At 39.9% G+C, this 26414-nt stretch overlaps 1 protein-coding gene across 1 annotated transcript in view; it reads left to right on the forward strand.

The window, feature by feature from the left end:
• The window catches only part of VSTM2B (V-set and transmembrane domain containing 2B), a 36272-nt gene extending 26687 nt beyond the window's left edge, over positions 1–9585 (forward strand). The window contains exon 4 of the mRNA XM_077831253.1: positions 9021–9585. Within this exon, the coding sequence (XP_077687379.1) occupies positions 9021–9109 (89 nt within the window). The 3' untranslated portion in view covers positions 9110–9585. The remainder of the gene's footprint in view (positions 1–9020) is intronic.
• The last annotated feature ends 16829 nt before the right edge of the window (positions 9586–26414 follow it).

The raw sequence follows: 26414 nt of genomic DNA on the forward strand, positions 1-26414 counted from the left end.
GAAGATTGCATTAAGTTAATGAGTAATGTAGATAAATCCCTCGGCACCACACTGAAAATGTTGTGCTTGCCAAGCAGTAGTAAAGCTGGGATACCAGCTGTGGGGCTGGAACTTTCAAAGACTCAGTGATAGTAAAGCAATACTGTGCTAATGTCAATGTACATATATAAAGATGGAATTAAAGTGTATCCAGCTTACAGAATTACTTCTCAAACTGCAAAGTCATTCAAATGTAGTGTAGCCCCTTACTGTGTGGCATAATAATTTAATTAAAGGGATCATGTCAAGTTAAAATGTATGGGCTTCATTTTTCTTTTCATTTACACTGGTGTGAAACTGGAGTACTTCCAGTCATTTCAGTAGACTTACTCCAGATTTATATTAGAGTAAGAAAACAAAATCAGAGCCATTGTATTTGTTTTTGTTACTAATAACATTTTAAATCCATCAGAATGAAATAATTGTTCATAACTAGTTCACTTTCCTCATTGATGCTGTTCATCTAACTTTTGCATTTCACTCAACTTGGACACTGAAACTAGACTGAACAATTTAATTTTGGATTCTAATGCACTATGCTGTTATGTCTCGGTTTCCAATATTTCAATGGAATATTCAGACTCCTAAATAAAACCCTCCATGCTGCCGTTTAAAAATAATTAACATTGATAGTTAACAACTTATAATAATTTATATCTGTATTAATTACAATAGCACCTACAGGTTCCAGCCAGGGTCAGGACCTCACTGTTCTGGTAATGACAATCCTAAAATAAGACAGACCCAGCCCAAAAAAGAGAAGAGGAAGGATGAGAGGAAGAATATTTGGTTCTGAATTTTTTGACTCTGTTTTGTTTGTGAGAGTGCTTGTAGTGGTGTTGGATTGACATCCTGGAAAATGAAGGCCTCTGTTTCTCTGAGTCTACAGCATAGGTACATAAGTGACTGAGGTGCAAGTTCCCCACTAATGTGTCTCAAGCATGGCCTGCAGTGGCTGCTTCTGGGGTGAAAGAATAATTCAGTCTCCACAATCCATTCAGTCCTTAACCTCTTCAACAGTGAGTGCTGTTGACATGTACTGTGTGCAGGGAAATAACACAAGAGGGCTCCATGCTTGTGAAATTAGAGAGAACTTTTTATAGAGATGCTGCAACTGCAGCTAGCGTTCAATATGTGCACATAGACTAACTTCCTGGTGCCCCTCCCTACAAATTCCATGCAGTTTGCTGCATCTTTCCATTCAGTAATGTTTGTTGCCTCTTCTGTGCAAGCATTTGCTGACTTGCTTGGACCAGAGGTTTCCAGTATGTAGCCCACCCATGGGAAACAGCCTTTACTGGCGGCCCACTGTGGCCTGTTAGGCCTCATAGTTCTTCCAATATAGTGGTCTTTGAACCAGTCATCTTGTTTTTGTTATTGTTGTTGGTGGGGGACTTGTTTCTACCCTGTTGCTGCTTTTATTCTGTTGGTCCTCTGTATTTCTGTCATGCCAGCACATGGCTGAGGCTCGTTATAAATCCTCCTGGTCTTGGTCTTGGCCCTGTCTGGGTGTGCCAGCTGTCTGCTGCTACTCTGTAGTTGTCTTGGGTTTCATCTCCACTGCTGTACTGAATCTGTAGCTACCTCATACGATGCATATCCCACTATTATCTTTTGCTATTGCCTTGTGTGGCTCTTTGATGGTTGGACCCAGCCCTGCTTGTCTGTGTGTAATGGCCTCAGATCCTTGGTTCTATTGTTGTAGCAGGCTGCTGCTTAGCTTGGCATTCTCTTAAGAGCTTCTTGTCCTGGCAGTTGTTCCTCTGCTGGGCTGCCCCTCATAGGAAGCCCTGTCTTGGTCTTCTGATCCACCGGTCCCTGTGCTGGGCAACTATCTAGTCCCTGGAACGATGCATTCTGATGGTCCAATATTGCCAGGTAACGACCCTTTCTGATCTGTTTTGCTTTTACCATTGACCTCTTTACTGCCCACTCTGCCTTCCCATTGCTTTGTGGGTACCCAGGGGAAGACATCTTGTGCTGAATCATTTGAATCCTGTTGCAGTGCACTGTGGCTTATTTGTCTGAGCATAGCATGTCAGGTATGCCAGATGTTGCAAAATGCGTGTTCAGTTGCCTGATTGTCCAACACATACAAATTGGAGTGACCTACTGTGACCTTGTAGTTCCTTTCATTAGAAGTGGACAGGTGTGTTCTGACCTTTTTCCAGCATCAGGCTGAGATTTCATTAAATTGTAGCGTCTCCTCCAGTTGTCAATCGCTATGCTTTCTTTGCACATCTTGCTTTGCTTCCATGGGCTCTCTCAAATGGGCATTCATGTCTGGCCAGTCGAAACTCTGCTTGGCTCATCTCCGGTATACCTCCGTACCCAAGTGCGAAGTGTGTCTTCGTCTCACAATATCCGCACTTAATTTTGCTGGGATTATTGCTTAGTACTGCTCTTTGAAATTTCACATTTCTGTTTTGCAGGAAACTTTGACATTTTGAAATTTGTTTTCATTCCAAATTGGAATATTTTCAAAATTTCCAGCAAAAACAGAAATTCTGAAGCAGAAGAAGAAGAAGAAATGTTTTGAAAGCTTGTTTCAAAACGAAATTTAAATTTTTTTAAACTATTTCATTTAAATAAAATAATATTTGATATTTTTTATTTTTCCATTATTTCATGACACATCAATAGTTGTAGTATACAGTATGTCATGTTTTTCATGTACATTTGCTATATTATGCTTTCTCTTTAAACCACAAGTAATTAAATAGATTTTTAAAACATCAAACTTTTAAATATTTAGTTACATATGTTTGTATGATAGCAATAACATCAAAATAGCAAATATATATCTAAAAATAAAATGAAATTTCATCTTCCAAGTGTCTGCACTACAGAAGTAACTGCATAAAGACAGATACCATGGTCAGGATCCTCGGTACAGAAGTTTGCTACTTTCAAATCTGGATCAATCCCACAGTTCTTTCTCACGACAAAATCCTGAAAATCTGGGTCCAAGTACTGCTCAGTTACACCTAGGCTTGTCAAGTAACTTGTGGAAGTAAATTTAAGGGTCATCCCACTGATTTCAAGGGAGATACTTAGACTTACACTGATGCAACTGAAAGCAAAGTATGGCTCACTGAATTCAAGTAGCCTGTAATAATTGTTAAAAGCAGTAAGCAGTGTTGGCCAAGCTGAACAATTTGCTATAGCGGATCTTGTAAATTTACACTTATTATATATAGTTACAGATGATGGTTGCATGGCATAATAAGAGAAATCCTAACCAGGTGCTATTGGCCCCACTTCAGAATACCTGTGAAAAGACCAAATTTATAGATGATCAATTCTTAGCTCTTGTTTCGAGGGAATTTTTCCATTTATTAAAATTCTCCTTTTTCTTTTTCCTTAAATGAACTGTAGGACCCCTAGAAATCAAAGTCCTGTTTATTCACTGAACAGATTTGATGTCAGCGGCAGCAGTATTCCTTTACCCAATCTTAGATTTTAATAACATACAAAATATACCAGGCCAAATCCTCACCTTCGTGCTCTGCAGGTGTGGAGCTGGCTGAGCACCTGTGCCCTGGCAAGCTTTGCATAGCCATCAAGAGCAGCCACCTGCTTCAGAGGCAGAGTCTTAGGCTTTGCTGCAGATGGCCATATACAGTAACTGTGGAGCTTCTGTGGGAGATGATGAATCCTGTATGCCCTAGTTCAAGGGCTGGCCCCTCCAAAGCTGTTAAAGTGGTCCAGGCATGAGATGAGGCTGACAGTTTGGAAATGGGGCTGTCAGCTGGAACTCATGGTATCAGTGATTTAGATGCATATAATAAGTATAGAGATGTTGAAGTGGTCACGTTTTTACATGTACATTTGCTATATTATACTTGCTCTTTAAACCACAAAAAATTAAACAGATTGTTTAAAACCTCAAACATTTAACTATTTAGTTACATCTGTTGGTATGATAGCAATAAGAACAAAAAAATAGCAAATAGAGTGGCAGTAAAGGATGTGGTCAACTTAACAGCTTCTCTGGTCAATTTTAACTTTGCTTTTTCTGACCTTGATGCATTTATGTTTTCAGACATCACTATGTATTAGCATATACATATTTGTGCACGGTATCTTTTTTTAAGGAAAAATTAGGAGAACGGCTATTGATCATGTATATCAGTAAATACATCATACATGGGGCTGATGCTATAACCACTGGCATTCCAATCTCCTGTTGCTATAAATGAGAATTTAGAATGTGTGTAATATGCAGGCTTGGGCCCTTAGGATCCAGACCTGCCAAGTACTGAACACCCTCGGTTCCCATTTGGATCAGTGTGTTTCAAAGACACTTGGAAGTTATAGGAGCCCTTCAGCACCTCAGAGGATTGGGGTCACTGTGCCTTTACTTCAATGTGCACAATGTATTAATGCCAGCAACTGCAGCATGATAGTCTGCATTTATTTGACTGAGTTTTAACTGTACTTGGTCCCTCTGTTGACTTCAGTGTGCCTGTATGTCGACGGGCTCATACGTAGATGTAAACAGAGCCCTATTTATGTGTAATGCACAGAGCTCCAGACATACCGATGTGAAAAGAATGTCTGGAGTGGGAACTCTTCCCCGTAGTTATTTCTGAACTATATTTCTTTCTGCATGCCAAAGACCCTTGTCCCTAGACCTGCCCCGGGCTTCTCTAAACAGAACATTTGTGAGTTATATAAGCATAGACACAAATCTGGAAAACATATTGATATAAAAACTTCCTTCGTTTGCCCCTCTTCTTGAATGACTAAAAGGCCAAATAGAATTTTAAATAACTTTTCCACCTTCCCCAAAATTATTTTTCTTAGGGCAAAGAACAAGCATGAGAAAGGTCACTCTAAAGGGGGGAGAGAAGAAGAGGGGCTCTTACACCAGGTAACCCCTGTCCCAACTGTCAGAGCAGCCTTTGGAGTCTGTCATAGGGACATATCTGGTGTCCAGAGCCATTCCTGTATACAGGTTCCATTTGTCCCAGGTACTGTTACTCTGGCTGGCTTGGCACAGGCCTTCATTGAGCAGACAGTTGGGGCAGGATTATGACTGGGAGGGAGGGGGTGATGAGGAGGCCCACTGCCTCAACAGAAGCTCCTTGAGGCAGTACAAAGAGAGTATGTCTGCTGATACATCCTTCAAAAGTGTTAACTATGCACTCTCCCCTGCATGGAGGTAGCTCCATTGGCACGTGCAAGGATTTGGGGGTGGGTATCATCCCATCTCCTCTTTGCCCATTTTAGGGGAGTCTGGAAAGATTTGCATAGACAACACTTGTGCTGTCTGAGTGCAAGGACTGGGAATGTACCCAGCCTCTCCAAAGGGACAGAAAGGCACAGATTCCTTGCACCTGACCGTCACCTAGCCCTTTGCGTTTCCACATATGCTGACCCTTGGAGAACTGAGTTACGTGTTTCCTGTATTAAGCTCATTCTCTGCCTCATGAAGTTTAGTTGGTTTAGATGCGCCAAGTGTGACCCTTTCTCTTTGTGAGCTGTTTTTTCCCACTTGTACCTTCCGCCTCCCTCGCAGCAACACACAATTATAGGACAAAAGATGACCAGGAAATACCTTTTTAGATCTTGAGTTTATACAGCTATGCCATGCTTCCCTCCTTTCACACACATCTCTAATGCCCTTTAATAACAACTTTATGAATTGCTTCTTTTTCTGCCTTAGTTAATTGCATTTGTTAATGATTTTCTGTAAAAATTCCTTTTAATGCTCAGCTGCTACTTAATTGATGGTCCCATATACAAATGTACATGGAAAGACTTAAAATAAAATGCCAGTAACTGAAGGCAAGCAGCATTCATGCAAGGTGGCTTCTCATAAAGTCATTGGAGTCTGGAAGCTAGATGGTGTGAAAATTAATTCTTAATAACATGCTGGCAGATTTGTGATTGACTATTTTGCTATTGAATAGTAATATATCTTTGCTGGTGAGGCAAATGTAGGCCATGAGTTAATCTGAGCAGTGGTGCCTTGTTTACAGAAGAACGTTTCCAAGTATTCCCTTTAATTGAGCCACAGAACGCACATGGAGAGACTCACAATGCATGCAAACCTGTGGAATAAACCCAGACTAACATTTTCATAATAGGTTATATAAAGCTTGACTCCTAAATTAAAAGTGGACTGATTTTTTTCAGAGATACTGAGTGCCTTCATGTCCCATTTGAAGGTTTCCTCTCTGAAAAGTGACTGTAAATACAGCACTGGATGGTTCCCTGTTTGTCTCTCAATGACTCCATAACTAATACACTTGGTGTTTTACAAGTGTAAAGCTGTTTCTTCCGCCAGCCCCGCAAACTCAACCTTGTGGCACAGTGTAAACTTCTTTCTTTTTAATGCTGGTAGCTAATGAATAGAAAACAAAACTTGTATTTTATCACCTTTTTAGAAATATTTCTGTGCAAACTCTTTGACTGTTATGATGCATGGAAAGGAGTTGGCTATGGGAAGAATCATTTCCAACCTCTCTACATTGTTATGAAGTTAAACATTTAACTTGTAGACTCCCTATATTAGAAGCTCCAGCACTTAATAGTGCATCCAGCAGCTATTAAAGCAGAGGAACACACTTAAGAAGCAGTAATGCCTAAAGCTGATAGTGGACAGCAAACTAGATATGAGTTGGGAATATGATAAAATAGTAGGGAAGACCCAGTTTTGATCTACAACATAACAACCTGTAGCAGGGCAGTTATACTCCTTGGTGCCTCTGCTGACAATAGAGTTGCCAGGTGTCCAGTTTTCGACCAGAATGCCTGGTCGAAAAGGGACCCTGGCAGCTCCAGTCAGCACAGCTGATGGGGCCACTAAAAGTCCGGTTGGCCGCAGCAGCTGGCTCCACATAGCTCCCAGAAGCGGCTGGCATGTCCCTTCGGCTCCTAGGCACAGAGGTGGCCAGGGGGTTCCACGCACTACCCTGTCCACAGCGCCGGTGCAACCCTGAGCACTGGCTCTGCAGCTCTCATTGACCGGGACCTGTGGCCAATGGGAGCTGCAGGGGCAGCGTCTGTAGATGAGGGCAGCGCATGGAGCCCCCTGGCCGCCCCTCTGCCTAGGAGCTAGAGGGACATGCCGTCCACTTCTGGGAGCCGCCTGAGGTAAGTGGAGCCCACACCCTGAACCTCTTCCCACATGCCAACCCCCTGCCCTAGCCCTGAGCCCTCTCCTGTATCCAAACTCCCTCCCAGAAACTGCACCCCCTCCCACACCCCAACCCCCTGCCCCATCCCTGAGCTCCCTCCTGCACTCCAAACTCCTCGGCCCCACCCCAGAGCCCCCTCCAGCACCCTGAACCCCTCATCCCTGGCCCCACCCCAGAGCCCACACCCCCAGCCCAGATTCCATACCCCTCCCACACTCCTGCCCCAGCCTGAAGCCCCCTCCTCCACCCCTCATCCCTGGCCCCACCCCAGAGCCTGCACCCCCAGCCAGAGCCTTCACCCCCTCCTACACCCCAACCCCCTGTCCCAGCCCAGTGAAAAGGAGTGAGTGAGCGATGGGTGGGGACAGGGGGCGGGGCAAGGGTGTTCGGTTTTCTGCAATCAGAAAGTTGGCAACCCCAGCTGACAACAGTACTCTTTCTGTGACTCTGGTGAGAAAATACCTTATGCACTAATTCCAGGGTTTTATCCTCTCTATGGACCAGATTCTGATACCCCTACAGTGATAGCCCCTGGTTCAGTCTTGTTCACATCAATGAGAACACTCGTGGAAAGAGGCACTACTTCACATAAGGGCAGCAGAATCTGCCTCTGTGTGGGTTCTCTCTAGTGTAAGAACGTTGGTGCGAATTGCAGAAACACCTCCCCTCCCATACACTATCACAGATCACTTGCAGTGTGTATAACATCCTTGTGGCATCTAAAGCAATTTCTTACATGGAAAAGTAATATAGGAAAGTAGGTAATGCATTTTTATCACTATCTTAATGTGACTGAGCAGATGGAAACCAGGAGGGGAGCCAGCACCATGCAACCAGCCAGCTTTCCACAGGTCACCAGCAAGTGGTTCACAGGCTCCAGTTTGAGAATCCCTGCCATTTTGAGCTCTGGGCACTTTGTTACTGGAATGATTTAGACAAATGGGAGGGGGAAGGGGATTTAGAGAAGAGCCATAAGAAAGAGTCAGAGATTAAAACCTGACTTGCAAGGAATGATTTAAAAGAATTAAATATACTTGGCTAAGGGACAAAAACCCTGGAACATAACTGTTTACACCTTTTGAGTACTTGTAAACATCACAGGGAGAAGAATTATTTAAGGTAGCACAAGGTAATAGATATAAGAAATTTTATCTGTATGTGAGAAAATTCTTCTTAACTATGAGATCATCTACACTGTGGAGAAGTCCCAAGAGGTAGGATGAAGGTCCCATCACTTGTGGCATTTAAAACTAATCTGGATAAAGCCTTTGAGACAATCCAAACAATCCTGCCCTTCCTGCGGTTTGGACTAGATGACTTTAATCGGTCTCTTCCACATCTGACTTTTCTAGATATTGCTCTTTATGTGTAGAAGGTAAACAAAATGCTTCGGCCTTGCTGCCTCAATTCCAAACAAAACTGGTACATGTCTTGTTGATCAAGGAATGTTGCAGAGTACAGCCACAGCATTTGTCATTTTCTTTTAAAGTGCTGGGTGGTTGATCCCTGTCATCTGTCAGGAAGTGGTGTAATGGGTTAAGGTATATCGATAGAAGTCTCAATAGCTGCTATAACAGATGCCAAGTTTAGGCCATACCATTAGTAATGCATAATGAAATGACCTAAGTGAGAGGCAGGCTTTGGGGAATAAAGGCATTTGAGCTGGATAGCTCTAGTATGTGATCTTACTATTAAAATTAAGCTTCTGGCCTCTGACTGAAATGATGAAAATAAATCCTCCTATATTCTTCTATATTAAGAAGCTATGTTGTAACACTTTTTTAAAGACAGGGTATTAATCTATCTCTCTCTCCTTGTCTTTTTCTTTTCTAGGTACAGGACCTATTTATGCTACAGACCCACTTCTATATATGTTCCTGTTAATACTGCATAAGCTTGTACACTTATTAGTAAACCACTGATGGACTATTTTATCCAATATTCCTAAGCCAAACAAAAAGGAACCTGTTTAAAAACAAAACAAACCCTTGATAAGAACTGTAGTTTTAAAGATGGACAGAGAGAGACTGAAAGAAGCATGACAAACTGTACATGGGGAGGGGGGAACATATTTTTGGGGATGTTACACAAAATAAACCACCTAAAATAATGAATCTAGTTTCCAGATGATATGGTGTAAAGCCACGCTCTGTGCATGGCACCTATGATTTCTCTATTTTAATGTAATTTTTTTTCTTTTCTAAACCTTCCCTCTGACTATTCATTTTGCACGAACTGTTGAGCAGTTATCTTTATGATAATATGTAAAGATGTTGAGTCAAAGCCCTTCTAAAGAAGGGAAATATTTTTAGTAGATTATTGTGTTTAGGTTTTTGGATTTCCTTTTTCTGTTTTTTAATTAAAGTAAATTATTTCTTTTTGAGACATTTTGATTAAAAAAGGCACATCTTACCATAATTAATATTCACTGTCAATAATATTTATTTTTAAATAAAGATTGGAAGCAAGGTAAGACATTTGTTTATAAACTGTATTGTATATTGCTGAATAACAGTTGAATAAAAAGATTTTGAAATAATGTTTCTGCAGCTGTGTATGAGTTTTAATGCCTTTATACATAGACAGCACTGAATTGCTACATGTATTGTGTGTTCCTCCTTCAGTCACAATTCATGGCTGTTTGCCTACTTTCTGAAGCACTCAGAACATGCAAGATTCTTGCTATCACCTGCCTGTTCACAACAAGCAGGGCAAAGGAACGATGGTGCAACATGTAACTGTATATTAAATCTATATCAAAAAGGAATCTGGTGCCAGGTGTATTAGTATCTGGTCACAAAGCAGAGATTTATTTCACTATGCTGATAACCTCAGTCTGGGGAAGCTGCTACATTATGCAAAGTCAGAAGAACCAATAAACAATATGGAATGTTGAAGGTAGGTTAAATTTTGGATGTATCCGTTTTTACAATATCCTTGCAAAAACAGTGTAATGAAAAAAATTAATTACATTCTCAAATGTGCAATATTAATAAACTAAAAGCTAATAATGTATTGTGTGACGTAGATCGTACTTAGTCCTGCCAGGAGTGCAGGGGACTGGACTAGATGGCCTCTCGAGGTGTCATAAATATAAAGGGAAAGGTAAACCCTTTGAAATCCCTCCTGGCCAGGGGAAAGCTCCTCTCACCTGTAAAGGGTTAAGAAGCTAAAGGTAACCTCGCTGGCACCTGACCAAAATGACCAATGAGGAGACAAGATACTTTCAAAAGCTGGGAGGAGGGAGAGAAACAAAGGGTCTGTGTCTGTCTGTATGCTGGTCTTGGCCAGGGATAGACCAGGAATGGAGTCTTAGAACTTTTAGTAAGTAATCTAGCTACGTATGTGTTAGATTATGATTTCTTTAAATGGCTGAGAAAAGAATTGTGCTGAATAGAATAACTATTTCTGTCTGTGTATCTTTTTTGTAACTTAAGGTTTTGCCTAGAGGGGTTCTCTATGTTTTTTTAATCTAATTACCCTGTAAGATATCTACCATCCTGATTTTACAGGGGGGATTTCTTTATTTCTATTTACTTCTATTTTCTATTAAAAGTCTTCTTGTAAAAAACGGAATGCTTTTTCATTGTTCTCAGATCCAAGGGTTTGGGTCTGTGGCCACCTATGCAAATTGGTGAGGCTTTTTTACCAAACCTTGTCCAGGAAGTGGGGTGCAAGGTTTTGGGAAGTATTCTGGGGGGAAAGACGCGTCCAAACAGCTCTTCCTGGAGATCCTGAGCCTCCAGCCGGGCGGCCACCAGGCTCTGCCCCTGAGACACCACTGACTCCCTTTGAAATCCCTCCTGGCCAGGAGGGATTTCAAAGGGTTTACCTTTCCCTTTATATTTATGACACGAGGTCCCTTCCAGTCCTATGATTCTGTGATATAAGTAGGGCCTGAACCAACATCCATTGACTGCAATGGGTTCTGGATAAGGCTCTTAAATTTCTGTTGACAAATACCAAGTAGAGCTGGTTGACTTTTTTTTTTTTTTTTGAATGAAAAGGGTTCCCCCCTCTCCTCCAAAGATGGACTTTTTGCAACAAACAATTTTTTCACAAAAAAATGGTTTGAGAACATTTTCATTAACAAAAATGTCATCTCTTAAAAAAACAGAATGGTTATTGAAACTTCATCTTTACTGAAAAATGGTTATGTGGGGGAGAGGTCAACTTCAAACACTGAGATTGGTTTGAAACTGGGATAAGGTTTGCCTGTGCAAGCCTTGCTTTACATTGGAGCACTGCATCTATACTGGGGGTTTAGACAACACCTCTAAATCTAAATATGTATCGTAGGTCCTCCATTTTTTTTAAACTGTTACTGCTTAATTGTCTGGTGTCTGTAACTGATTCAGTTTATGTTTACATCATTATGTAATATTTCCATTTATATGTTTGAATTCCTGTCGAAGAGTAGGGAATTTATATTTAATATGCTTACAGTTATGGAATTTTGGGGGCAAATATTTAGAAACAAAATAGTAGGTTAATCTTTTTTACATTTTAACAGTGTATTCATTTATCTTAAACCCCTAGTGTGATGAATGTCAATAGGCTTCACTAATGATCAAATTGAGTTTGATTTTTAAAGAGGAAAATATTCTTACCGATATGAAGAAAACCAACCCATAACATAAATAAGGAGTTGCCTGCTAAATGCCAGTACACATGGCTCATATTTTGTCAATACATTAAGCTGTTTCAGATTTCATTCATATTGATCAGTAATCTAATTGTAAATGTAATCTTGTTTTTTGGAGATAAAGGGAATCTGACCTGAAGGATATATGATTTTTTAAATAGTTTGTTCAATACTGCACTGTGCTAATGTCAGTTTAAAGAGTTAGCTATTATTGTTATCTAGGGGACCAGAAGGGCTGGACAGTGAAACAGCAAAATCTGTGTCTGTTTCATTTTTCTGAGAAAGGGATATTGCTTTCAAAAGAAACACCCTGAGTTGATATTTCAAGAGCTACATTTCCTACAGATGTTTTATTTCCAGAAAGATTTGCCTGAGGAAGCAGATGTACAATATTCACTTAAAGTACTTCATTAAGGACCTGCTGCACCATTTCCGAATATCTCTTACAAAGAGAAGATGGCTGTATCTATAAGACTGAATCCTAAAAAAGAAATAACCAGATGGCGGTGGGCAAAAATGGTGGTAGGTTCAATGACTTCAGCAGGTGTTGAAGATGTTCCGTTCCTTGAGATTGACTTTTTACGTGTTTTGATTAGCAGGAAACAAATGAGGCTTTTAAAGTTCTTTAGCCACCGTGCAGTCCTCTGCCAACCATGTACGTGGAGTACTGGAGATGCAGCTCTTGACGTTTGACTCAAACAATGAAGGATTCTGTATAACTCTCTAGCTCAGTCAGCTTTAGTGTTTTAACATTATAGTGGAAATTGGAGTATTTACTATACCTAAACACTTAGATGTGAATCTTCTTCCAGAATCTCTTCCTTTGGAACAGTTCTGTGCTCCACTCTGCCCTGGTCAACACCAAATACACTACTTCAAATATTTGTTGTATGCTAAGATGCAAATTTTTAATGGACTCTTCCTAATGTGTTAAACTGGTAAATAAACACACTCTCTTATCTGGCAGAGTGCTTCTGAGAGTTCATGGGGACTGGCTATGGTATGATTGCTTGCTTTTGTTTACATATTGAAAAATAAATGAATTTAGTGCTCATGGCAGGTGCTCTATTTACCACGATGGAGACAACAAGCTTCTGTCAACAGAACAGGTACAGCAAAGGCAGTCATTTTTGCAAGCTTCCTCGGACTATCGACCTGAATCCTCTTCTGGAGGGACTACAAGAGAATGAGAGGGTTGTTCAGTCTCCCTACATATGAGGAATCTGGCTTCTCTGATGAGACTGCCAATCATAGTGATGGATTTGTGATGAAAACTTCTCAACTAGCCATTGGATTGAAACACCAGCTCATTTCATATATACCACCATGTGGTGGTAACTCTGAGTCGCTACCACGTTGTGCTAAACTCAAGCTGGTGAGTCCATATCACAGTACTAATTCCCTTAAATCCATTCAGTCTTTCATGGGTATGTAGTAGATGCATCTACACAAAAAGCAGAACTTTGGAAGAACATGTGGTGGAAACAGTTACTCTGAGGTTCTGGAGCCTGGAATATCCTATACGTAATCACTGTTCTAAGATGGTGGAAAAGGGATATTCCTGCTTTCAGAAAGTGAAGGTGAGTGGGATTCTCCTTTACAGTGGGGAAGAAAAGCAGGGGTGAAAAGAAAAGAGGTGAATGCTAGGTGCTGCCTAAATTAATACTAGCATTTAATTGATGACCAGAAAATTGTTCACGGACAGTTATTCCAGCTGAAGTACTTTGTGGGTTTGCTAATGTTAACAAGAGCTTTGGTAATCTACTGATTAATTCAGGGGTGGGCAAACCTTTTGGCCTGAGGGCCACATCGGGGTTCCGAAACTATATGGAGGGCTGGTGTAGTGTATTCAATTGCTCCCCACAGGAATGTGCTATTTACGGTGTACTACTCATGGCTGCCAATCCTGGTGCTCCATAAGTAGCATATTCCTACAGGGAGCAATTGAATACACTACACCTGGCGGCTCTCACAGCCGCGCTGCCCAGGAGGAGCTCGCAGCCCCGCTGCCCAGAGCGCTGGCGGCACGGTGAGCTGAAGCTGCAGGGGAGGAGCCGGGGACTAGCCTCCCGCCAGGAGCTCAAGGGCTGGGCAGGGCAGTCCCGCAGGCCATAGTTTGCCCACCTCTGGATAAAGTTCTGGTCATGTAAGTGAAACCTGAATGGGTTTTAACTGAGTTCCTTAGATGAGTTCAACAATATGCTGGTGAGGATGGCAAAAAACTTCTCAGAGGAGGAAAAAGTAGAAGGGGGCAAGAAAAGGGTAAATAGTTGAAGCATAAAGTGGTGGAATGTTCTAGTCCAGTTCTTAGACTACACTCATCAGCATAGGAACTGATCATATAACATGGTTTTCAGGAGCTAGGAATGCCATACATCTCATAACAATTGCCCTTGACTTTATATTTTGGTCACAGAACGTGTACCTGCAGAGGACTTTGACATCCATTAAAAGCTTTGTGTACTTGAAGTCTTTAAACCATGATTTGAAGATTTCAGTAGCTCAGACATAGGTAAGAGGTTTATCGCAGGAGTGGGTGGGTGAGATTCTGTGGCCTGCATTGTGCAGGAGATCAGACTAGATGATCATAATGGTCCCTTCTGACCTTGGTATCTATGAGTCCACTGGGAAAAAATGAAATTACCAAGACTTTTAATGTTTCAGACTTTAATAACTTCTTTATCATTACTGAGATGAGAATTAAATTAGACTAATGTAGAAAATAAGAAGAATTTCAGACCTCAATTTGAAAAGTGAAACAGTCACCAGAGGATTTGGTGAAAAAGTTTTATTAGAAAAGTATGAATTTTAAATACAATTAAATCTATTGGGCCAAATTCAGGACTTTTTCCATTCTATGAGACATGACTGTACTCTACCACAGCATCTTCAGTACTTGTATTCTGACATGACTAGCTCGAGCCCTCCCTCCCATGCAGGGCTTGCATTGCCGATCACCCAGCCCCCTCCCTGCACGTTCCTCAGTTGGCAAGAGCAAACGGGACAAATGCGCGGTTTTGGCAAAAAAAAAGTTGGGACAGGGCTTTAAAAAGGGACTACCCTGGCCAAAACAGGACGTATAGTCACGCTACTCCTAGAGAAAAGTGCAGCGGTTCTATCTCACTTGGCCAACTCTTTTCCCAAATACACATACTTAGAAGAAGCAACCTGGAGTTGGCACAATATTTTGAGAGTAGTACAGGGGAGCATTGGCTGAAAAACATGGAGGCAGCACTGCTCATAATACATTTGTAGTCTTAAAACTAAATGTAACCATAAGAAATATTCAGAAGGAAAATGGCCCTAATAACTGACAAACTTAAAATGAATGTATGTTGGGAGGAGGTTTTACGGCTTTATTGCTTCTGAGTGTGTTGGGGATTTTTACTAAAACATCTTTCCTTTGAGAGCACTACTTCCCTGAAAAGGGAAATGGCTTCGCTTCTCCTGATCATATTCAAAAAGGGCAACATACCTCTGCAGTTTCTGCTTTAGTTTTAATGGCCAAAGCCTTGCAGCAACTTTTGCTCTTTCATAAGATTCAGTGTCCATTAGGAATAGGTACTATGTACTATACAGCTTTCAGGGAGTTTTGTTTCTTCCAATTGCCTACCATAATAAGTCAGAAGACCTTCAGAACCTAACACTAGGTTAATTGAATTTTTGACATGATACATCAAATCCAAGTGCTGTGGGGGTTTTTTGTGCATTACTTCTATTATCATGGGACAGTACACATAACTCCTGGGCTACTGCAGTGCCAATGCGAGCTAAGAGTAAGCAATGATTTTTATGTACCAAGGCTAATAACCAGTACAGTTTCACTGAAAAATTAATGGAACTTTGCACTTTTCATCCTAATGGCTCCAGGCTGCACCGTCAGTCTGGTTGCACTTACACTAGTGTCAATCCACTGACATAAACGGAGTTAACTCCAGATTTACACCAGTGTTACAGATCAAATCTGGCCCTGTGTGTACTCAAAATGCACAGGACAAATTAGCTTTTGCAATACATGTGTGTAGGGATCTTTTTAAATCATGTTACACGTCTGCAAAATTTGCTTTTTATGCCATGACAAACCCACAAAAAAATGTGAGGTTTCTCTGCAGCATTTCTCAAAATGGGAGCCCCAACCCAAAAGGGGGTTGCAAGCCTATTAAGGGGTTGTGGTATTTACACCCTTACTTCTCCGCTTCTGCTGGTGGTGGTGCTGCCTTCAGGGCTGGGTGTCCAGCCAGCAGCCACTCCTGTTCACTTTGCCTTCAGAGCTGGGAAGCTGGAGACCAGATTTCACAGGGAGACCATATTTTATGGGGAGACCAGATTTCACAGTCCATGATGCAATTTTCACAGCCATGAGTTTGGTAGACTCCTACATATGTAATCTTTAAAGATCAAAGAAATATAGCCTACAAGCTGTTAGTATAGTGTTACAGAGTATCCACCTGATGTGCTTACATTTTTTTTAATGTCTTCCAAGCCTACATCAGGCAAAACTATCAAAGAAGGCAGTGGATGAAATCCTCCCTCTATTGAAATCAATGGCAAAAACCTCATGGACTTCAGGAGACCCAGGATTCCAGTCAATAAGGAAGCATAGCAAGTTTAGGCCTTCTGTTCAGAATGTAAAAAGACATTTGAGAACATTTTCATTTCTAACATGAAATCAGGTTGTGAGATTTATTTTAGTTGAAAGTTAGTAAATAAACTGCTTCATTGTGGAGAACTTGTATGTCAAAAACAAGTTGGTAACATAAGTGCTGCTTCCATAGCATCTTTCACTAAACAATAAATTTTGTGCTTAGCCAGAGGCAGGCTAAGTTCATTTTCATCATCCTGAATCTTTGGGCAGTTATTATTCAAACTCCCTCAGTACTTCTATTTACTAAAAAAAGACAGAAAATTGATGGGATCAAAAATGTTAGTCTTAATGCTTTTAGCAAAGACAGATTGCAGTGTTTTCAACACTTGATATACGGGACAGTATAAGAGCATCCTTTTTCAATTAGTATTCTTTTATATCTGAAGAAGTAGAAGTTTTGGAAACAAAAAAAGTGCATGTAATCACGAGCAAAAAGAAACCAATCCCCCCAAAATTGTTAATTATTTAGATAGAGTTAGGGTGACCAGATGTCTCGATTTTATAGGGACAGTCCCAATATTTGGGGATTTTTTTTATATGAGCTCCTATACCCCCCCAGCCCCATCCCGATTTTTCGCACTTGCTATCTGATCACCCTAGATAGAGTTGACCATTGTCTTTGTGAATAATCATAAAAGCAGAATTGTACTTATATCTAGAGCAAAGTAATGTTCAAACACTTCTGGTCAAAAACTTTTGATGATGTCTTTTTAAATGATTTATTTGTGAAATGACAGCCCTCCAATCCAAAGTCTTCTCAGTGTAACCATACTACTGCAGTCGCACCAGCTTCCCCACACTGACCCATCCGCATGCTGCACATCTGATCCAGAGGTGCAAAGATGGTCTACTCTCTTTGCTGAGTCAATCTCTGTTCTCTTGCTAGCAAACATACAGAATATGGCCTGTAGGTCAAAGGAATTTCTATTTGATTAAAATGGTTTATTGTTATGCTTACTATAAGACTTTACAGAGTTGGCTTTGGGTTTAAGGGTTTCCTATGGACGGTAGATTGTTGGGGTTCCAGTTCAACTCCCTTCTCTTCTTGGAATAGACTAGACCTGGAATGAACTCAATAACCAAATTGGTATTCATGTTGCTATCCCCTGACTTCTCCCTCAACAGTGAGGCTCTCTGCAGCTTCACGTGACACCACCTGCTAAGAAGCCAAGTAGGAAGTGAAGGAGGCATTTAAGGAATTTGCATTTTCACCACCAGTGTCACAGTGGGACAGGATCAGGGATGGTGCTGTGGACAGAGGCTGTACTTGTGATGTTGAGTACCATGTGGTTTATAGGTCACATAGTTTGAAGGGCCACCACTGACACTTTGATTCTCTGTGTTCCAGATTTGATAGAAAGGTACACTTTTTTTCAGCTTTACTTATTTTAAAATTGGTCTCAGTGATCTTAAAAGTACAATATTAAAAAAAAATACGCTTTAAAAGAACACATTTAATCTGTTCTTTAATGGCAGGGAGCTTGTATCATAATCCCGGTGACATCCAGCCCTTTCATTATAGCAATTCATGAGCAATTCTAAACCCCCAAATGAAAATTAAGAATAAAATTGAAAAGGAACGTGCAGCAGATTAATTAATGGATCTCTGTGTAATGTTGTAGATGTGCCTCCCTTAAATTATTTTCCCACATCTCTAATGGAAAAGTCCTCTACAATTTAATAGGGGTGAAACTAATATGGTTATACGGAAATTACTCAAAATGTATAATAATATATAGATGCATGTATAGAGGGTGGGTTTTGTTAACTATTATCTTTGGTTTTATAGCCAGGTCTTTCTAAAGGAGGATGCTTTAGTTCAACTTCATGTTCATGGGCTTGATGCAGGAATCACTGGTGAAATTTTAAGGCCTGGGTTATACAAGAAGTCAGACTAGGTGACTGCAGAATGTGCTCCTTTCTGGCCTTAAAATCTTTGAAGCCATGTCATTTCCAATGAAATTATAGATGATGGTTTTTAAAAAAAAAACAATAAAGTTTATTTCTTATTAAATTTCATAAGGGTTATAGTAGTTCTGACAGTCAGTCAGTGGGAGTATGGTCACTAATTTCCACTTCTGGGTCTTCAGGGGCCATATGCATTGTGTCTGGAGCTGACTGCTGATGTTGGGTGTCTCAACTAAATCCACAACTGCTTTGGCAAAATCCTAGTACTATACTTCTGAGTTCCATACACTCTCAATATCTTTTTGTAAATGTTGTTCTTATTCAAAGAGTATATTATAAGCCACAGAAAACATATATTTACACAATGTGTATAAAGTGCTGGATGTAGCATTGCATTTTGAATTTCTTAATTTATGTAATGTATTCATTCACTTTTAGTTTGCACTGGATAGTTCCATTTCAGTACTTCCTGGCTTGTCAGAATTGTTCCGAGTGATGGATATCTGTCAGTGTGTCATTAACCAAGCAGCTTTTGCATCTTTAAATACGTGTCATCTGCTGTACGGAAAGGTAATTTGTACTTCCATTTGGTTGTACTCTCTGGAAGGTAATTGTTTTGTTACTCTGAAATTTACTCCCTTTGACCTCCCTCCTCAGGTAAACGATGCACCACATGTGAATATCTTGGCGAAAGGCTAAGGGGAGGCACTCAACATGATGGAAATTCCCTGGGCTAGATTATTACTTGGATTGTGTGCCCACACAACGAAGTAAAAGGGGGAATATGAATCCCTTTCCCCGCTCTCCAGGTGTATAGGTGTAAGCAGAGCTATGTGCATACTTACTCTTTCCCTGGGTGGAGAGCAGTGGGGAACTAGCTTAACCCCTTACTCACTTGTCAGCACTGGGCTTGTAATTTATACCTGTTGTAAACCTACAGCAAATTACCATTGCCCTAAGCAAAGAGGGAGCAAGGGAGAGCTTTGTGGCTCGGGTGTCATGGAGACTCCTGGGCTAGCTTCTGGGGTGATGTAGCTTTTGCACCACCTTTTCTTCAGGGCTGTGCTGAAAGTCCAAACCACGCCCAAAAGTGATCATTTTTTATTCAGGGTGTAGAAGAAAGAGGAAGTGGATACAAGTATGAAAAAAGTAAATTTAGGCTATCAGGGAACAGATCTGCATGTGGATACCACAGTAGAGTGTGGAATAGCCTTCCAAAGCAATTGGTGGAAGCCCTATCACCCAAGATATTTAAGGCTACAATAGACTGGCTAAAGCAGTAGGAAAAAACTTTGTGAGGAGCGATCCTATTACGGCCTCTAGGGAATGGACTAGTAGGGGTTTATTTTCTCCTCCTCTGCTGTCTCTGATACCTTGGCACTAAAATTAGAGCCACATGAAGGGCCAGATAATGAACTCTTTAGTCACAACGGTGATCGGTTGTTAGTTCTGTAAGTAACTGCTCACCACTGCAAGGGATTCACAGCCTCAGCCTTACAGATCAGCCTTATGAAAGGGACTTAAACACACAAGTATATGCAGTTGCACTGATGGTGACAGGCCAGAAGCAGACAAGTTGGAACCTTCCTTAATTGTGTGTGCACAGCTGTAGAGTAAATTAGACTCCGTAGTGAGACTGTGAAATCACCACAGAAATGAGTTTATGAAATTGATCAGAAAATCAGTAGTATTCTATAGCATACCCTATACAGAACCCAATCTTGCAACCTTTATTCAGGTAAAACTGCCAATGACTTTAATAAGAGCTTTGTCTGAGCAAGCCCAGTCAGACTGATTCTAGGGAACTCCAAGAAAAGCTGCATCTTTCAGGGATTTTGAAGAGTTCCATAAGTTGTGAACAACTTAAAATACTGCTTTCCTATTACATTGTAACTAATCTTGTATCTCTGACAAGTATTAGGACTTGATCCATAAGAGGCTGTAAACTGAAACATTCCAAATTGTCATTTACTGCACATCAACATATATTGCTCCAAGGTTTGGAAAGCTAGAAATATATAGGTAGTGTGTCATGCTGTGAATGAGCCAAACAGTGTGTATGCATGGGAGTTGTGTTCACTTGGGAATGATGATAAATCATTGGATAAGGATTGTGACATAGTGTGCATGTCTAAATCTGAGTCAGGCAGAGGAATAACTATACTGAGTGATGATCCAGACTGAGCTATGTCTGTCGGTGATATTGATCACTAGCTTGGAACTGCAGCTTTCAAGAAAATGTGCAATGCAAGTTAAAGACAACAAAATCAAATAAGACTATGAAAACTTATTTGATTGAGGGAAACATCAAATACTCTATAATCTTTACCAAATTTCACATCAGCAATGCATTTATGTTAGTTCAATATAATATAGTAAAAAATTAATAATTTGGGACTATAAATAATGCTGCATACAGTGTAATCCATTTATATTGACTTGGATACAATTTAAACTTATAGTAGCGGAATGAAAGTCTTCAGCTGGTTAAATGGACTACAAGGTGCTAACTGCAACTCTGGTTATACTCTGAAACCTCTGGTTATAGTGACTCTCAGTTAAGTTGCTGGTTGAACAAACAATTTCATTCAGAGCCAGATTCCAGTGCCATTGAAGTCAATGCCAAAACTCCTTATATAGTAGACTCTCTTAAATGGCTTATAGCAATAATTAATAATATGCAATACTGCAATCTACATGGTAATGGGTAGGGGTAAACAAGACAGAAAAATAAAATCTGGTATACCTTGGTGCATAAGGCATAACTCAAAACTGAGTTTTTCAGTTTCGCTGGTTTTGCCTGGTCATATTTCTCAGAAATATATGGAATCAGAGAACAATGTGCCATCTTTTTTGCTTCTGGAATTTTGGGTGCTCAGCACCTGTCAAAATCAGGCCCAGACAAACAGTAATATAAAAATGAATGATGAGTATGTGTCAAAGTCAGCATTTATTACCACATTATAATAACAAACAAAATGTATGACTGCATAAATGAAAAAAATTCCAAGTACAAAATACAAGAGTGGGGAACTAAAATTTATCTGTGATTTCATGCATGCAAGAAATTAACAATTTTTTTATGAGACCTATTTTGGTAGGACAACTTGTGTTATAGCCAGACTACTCTATTTCACTAAAGCAAAGCATCTGTGAAGAGAATATCTAGAGTTTTCATAGTCACAGGAAAGTATCTGTCAACATAGTCATAAGTGTACATGGAAAAAGTCAACCAAGGTTAGGATCATTTCCCAGTGGTAATTTAAACCTTGCCACTGCAGTCTTTTCTAGGAGCGCAGTGCCAGAAAAAACACTACTCGTGTTCATTGCCATGAAAACACGATGTGTTTCACGCTGTGTATTTCACTTGATTTAGTGTTCCTCTATTGCGGCTGGTATACAAAGGATTGGAGGAAAACATTAGTCTGATTTGTTGCCTATATCTGAAAGTCCAATAAATTTATGGAAAGGGGAGTTTGAAAGCTTCAGGATGGTGTTTACCTAAATACAGTGCGAAATGTGCTAGCTGTTGTTTTTATAAACTGGAAGAGACCAATAATATATATAATTCTGCACTTGAAATTAGTTATGTGATTAAGTTCAATCCATTTCTTTTAATTTGAACAATAGTTCCAAAGTACAGTATCTGAAAGGTCAAGGAGATATCTGAAAAATTCGGACTGAAACTTGGCAGGTTTGAGGAGTCTGAACATCTCAGCTACTCTGAAACAGACTCTTCAATAATAAAAATGTTACAAATATTTATATTTTCATATGCACTGAACCATATATAATAATGTGGCGTTTTCATAAATGAATCCTACTGATGATCATTTTCACTGTGCAGCTCTACCTAATTGGGGTGTAATGAAGTGCGTAATTCAAATGCCATGGAGCTTGAGGGCCTAAAGAGAGGTTTAACTGAGATAGCAGGCAGTTGTCATACTAGCTATCAATAGAATTTCAGGCTCTTAAAAGAGCACATTGCATAGGTACAGCATTGGTGTAATACATGATGGTTTGCTATTGCGGGCAAATTCCTGCCCAGTTACGCCTGTGAAACCCACAGTAGTCAAATGTACAGTATTATTTTATCAGTACATTAAGTATTTAAAACATAACAGCTTAGTTCAGGGGAAAATACTTTTAATAATATGGATTAACATAACACATGCAAAAGACACAGGCCACCGATATTGAATTCATGCATTCAGTGGTCTCACCCTCAGTTTACACTTACAGTTTAAATGAGATCAGATTTTCATTTTCTCTGTTTAACTTACATTGATTCTTTTTTTAATTACATGAATTTGAGACCAGAGAGCCAATTTTTTGATGGGGTTCTGAACAGCCTCCAAATTTGTTAGCACAAACCCCAGAATTTTCTCATGGAAATTGCTCATGCAAAATAGGCCATTAGATAGTGGCCCCATTTTCACACACAGCTGTCACACAGATACATTTAAACTCGCAAAACTGCAGTCAGAAATTAAGAGGCTGTTTTTGAAGATGTTATTCTTACCTGAATTTATTACATACAGTGCTATTATGTGTTTTCTTACGAAAATTAAAATTTGTATAAGGGTAGCTCAATTCAGTAGTATCAGCTGATTTACAATAGGGCCCTGATGATGACCTTACCCATAATTTATTTAAGGATGGATTGTTGGGGTTTTTTAAAATGTAATGTATGGAATGCTGAAAGTTTTTAAGTCATAAGTATCTTACCTAGATGTTACTTTCTTTTAGGGTCAAAAATTGGCTTTGTATACCAGTATCCTTTCTTTTCTAGCAAAGCAAACTTCAAAATTGGAAAGATTCCATTAAATTGTTGTTTTTCATTTACTAGCAGCTCCTAAATCAGTTAATATAATTTCTTCCCCATAGTGAATGCACAGTATTATAAGACTAAATGCTGTAATTTCTATTGATCTATTACCACAGTCTATTTAAGTGAAATAATTAAAATGATTTATAAGGTTTGCCCAGTGTCTCAGTAAATCATATTGCACTGTGAAAGGCTCAGATATTTTTTTAATGCTCACATATTGGCACCTACAAGGGCTAGGACTAGAGCTGTATTTCCTTTTTTTGAGGATAGTTTATGGAAGTCAGTGCAGCCATAGTCAAAATGCTTATTCATGTGTAGGGCCTCCGTGAAAACGTAAGGTCAGATTCTGTTCTCCTTGCACCAGTGCGCATCTAGAATCACTTGCCCTTGGCATCAATGGAATTAGCCCTGATTTGCACTGATATAACCTTGCATCAGTGGAGTTATGCCAGATGGACACTGGTGTAACTGGGAGTAGAATTTTCTCTCTAGTTTGTGGGAAAGGCATTTTTAGTAAAAGGTTGAGTATCGCTGTTTAGTACTCATGGCTGTACTGGTGTAATAATACTGGTTAAAACCAAGAAAAGTTTTTAGGAGTTCCTAGAAAACTTACCCCTTATGGCTGTACTTACACCATACCCCAGCTCTTGTTAGCTGGGATTACACTATGCAGCAGCAACAATGAGCATGAACATTAGTTGGGTTTGCTTCTTCTAGTAGCATGGATAATAAAACCATAGAGGTGGTGGGGACAGAAGTTGGGGGTGGGGGAAGAGAAGCCTCTTCAGCCAGATTTGAGATAGCAAATTGTATTCAAGGTGCATTGATGAGAAACCAAGAGCAGCATTGTTTACTGTAAGGCCTACATCTTATGCTAATTTACAGGTTGACAGAAAATGTGTTTAAAATAATTTCTACTGGCTAAAGTCCTGATCGTGCAGCGTACTGTGTGGGGGCAAAGGATGGACCATATGGGGGAGGGAGTCTTCGGCCAGCAATGCAATGAGGATTCATGCTGGTAACTGCCAGAACCACTAATGGGAGTTACAAAAGTAAACCTCCTCACACCATAGAATAGATTCCACAATAATTCTGAAAGAAGGATGGGGGCCCATGACCTTGACCTCAGCTCGGTGGGTAGCTAAATTCAGCAATAATTGTGAAACCAATTACATTTTAGAATATATACTGTAGTATATTTACTTTGAATATACATATGTACTATGCCTAAGTAAGCCTCAAGCTTAGCTTTATTATTGTACATTGTTTTGGCTTTATTCATGTGTGTAACATGGTGGGGAGAAATTATACTAAGAAGAGGAAAATGCCCTTGTGGAAACATTAAATTTTTAAGATGTTTTGTTGGATGCACTTTGAAACAGACGTCATTATCTTCTTTCTTGACCTTAACCTGCCACCATTTCCATTTTACTTCAAATGGATCGTTATTCTACAAAGTGAATTCAGCTGGAACTAATTGTTTTATTAAATAAAGTTTATTTTTGAACTGACTGCTCCAGGCACTAAGGAAAAACACTTCTTGCCATGGCTGTAGCAAATCTAGGTCAGAAATTCAAAAAGAAGTATTAGCAAATGGATGTAATCAAGCTGAAGGACAAGCGAACAGTCTACCTCAAAGGTGGGGGGGGGGGGAAGATGAAACAACTGCTTTTTCTTCTGCTGCCTGACCACCGCTCCTTTCACAGACCCGTGGTGTTTTTCTTTTGGAAAGAGCCTGCCATACTGAAGTGTAATTGCCAGTGTTTTTATTTTAAGTACCTATAATTAGGCTTGCATATTCATATTTAGACAACTAAATAAGAGGCCTAATTTTCAAGAGAGGTGAGCAGCTAACAGCATCCCTTGGCATCCCTGCAACTGCTTGGTTCTCTGCACTGTTGAAAACTGGACTCCCTGTTTAGAGGATGAACTATGGACTTAGGACCCTAGGAATAGGCACCCATTTAAAAAAAAATCTTGGCCCCAGTTTGTCTTTGAAAATTTTCAATAACAAATTATTTTCCAAAATGGAACACTCCCAAACCAAAAGCAGGACAGCTCAATAAAATAAATGGCAAATTGCTAAAACAGACATGCTCTAAAAATATGAACATCAAGCAGTCCTCATGAGGGAATGTATCACACATGAAAGTATATTTACCTGATTATTTCTTAAAAGTATCATTTGAAGTACAAGTAAATTCTTTGTGATAGCTCTTATGAACAGATGGTTCAGATAGAGATTGATCAGATGATCATTAATCTCACAGATATTATGTCCGTTATAATAGCTGTCTTTCTAATAATGGTGGCCCTGATTCCCCAGTGGGGTGTTCCCAATTGTATGCTGATGTAACGCTCATAAAACCTCATAACACTGGAGTGTAACAGTGGTGAATCTGTAGCCTATAAGGCTAGCTTGCTGGCTTGCCTATATATTTTTCTTATAGGTTTCTTATTTTTTTTATGGTTTTGATTGTTTGTTTTATTATAAAAGATTTATAATTTTATATTAAAATAGTTTGGGTGTAACGCAAGAGACCTACAGGCCATATTCTGTATGTTAAGCTAAGGCAAAGTTAGCATACATATGTCTGGGACCTTTTACCTAGATAGATAGTGATAAGTTAAAAGCATAAGGCCCACATATGGCAGTGACCTTTAACTTAGATAGATAAAGGATGCATTGAAGCAGGGGGGCATAGAGGCTTTCCAAAGTTCATGCCCTCTGTAAACAGGTACACCACAAGAAAAGAACCGAAATAACCAGAAGAACAAAAATAACAAATGTGTGAATGATCTGAGGTCATTAATATGTATGTATATGTCATCAATATGTACAAACATACCAGCCTATGGAGTAAGTGAACCCCAACACTTTGGTGAGTGAGGAAACTAGGTTTGGACGTAGAAGGAGGGCTCAAGCACCCATGCCCTATAAGAGGAGTGACCCACCATGCCAAGAAATCTAATCTGATCATAAGCTCCAAGCGTCTTTCTTAGTTTGTTACTGTTAGTTTAATTTTAAGTTTTAAGCCAGTTAGTTACGTGAAATTCTAAGTCAGCTTCAATAGCTCTTAGCTCTAGCTTCTTCTAAGCTCTGCACCTCTCACTCAAGAATTGAGGAACCCAAGGCAAGGCTGGTCCCTGATCTCTTATAACCAGGTCATCAAGGAAGGGTGTGAGTACAGTATATTA

The sequence above is a fragment of the Eretmochelys imbricata genome, chromosome 12 (genome assembly GCF_965152235.1).
Source record: "Eretmochelys imbricata isolate rEreImb1 chromosome 12, rEreImb1.hap1, whole genome shotgun sequence".
Classification (NCBI taxonomy): domain Eukaryota; kingdom Metazoa; phylum Chordata; order Testudines; family Cheloniidae; genus Eretmochelys; species Eretmochelys imbricata.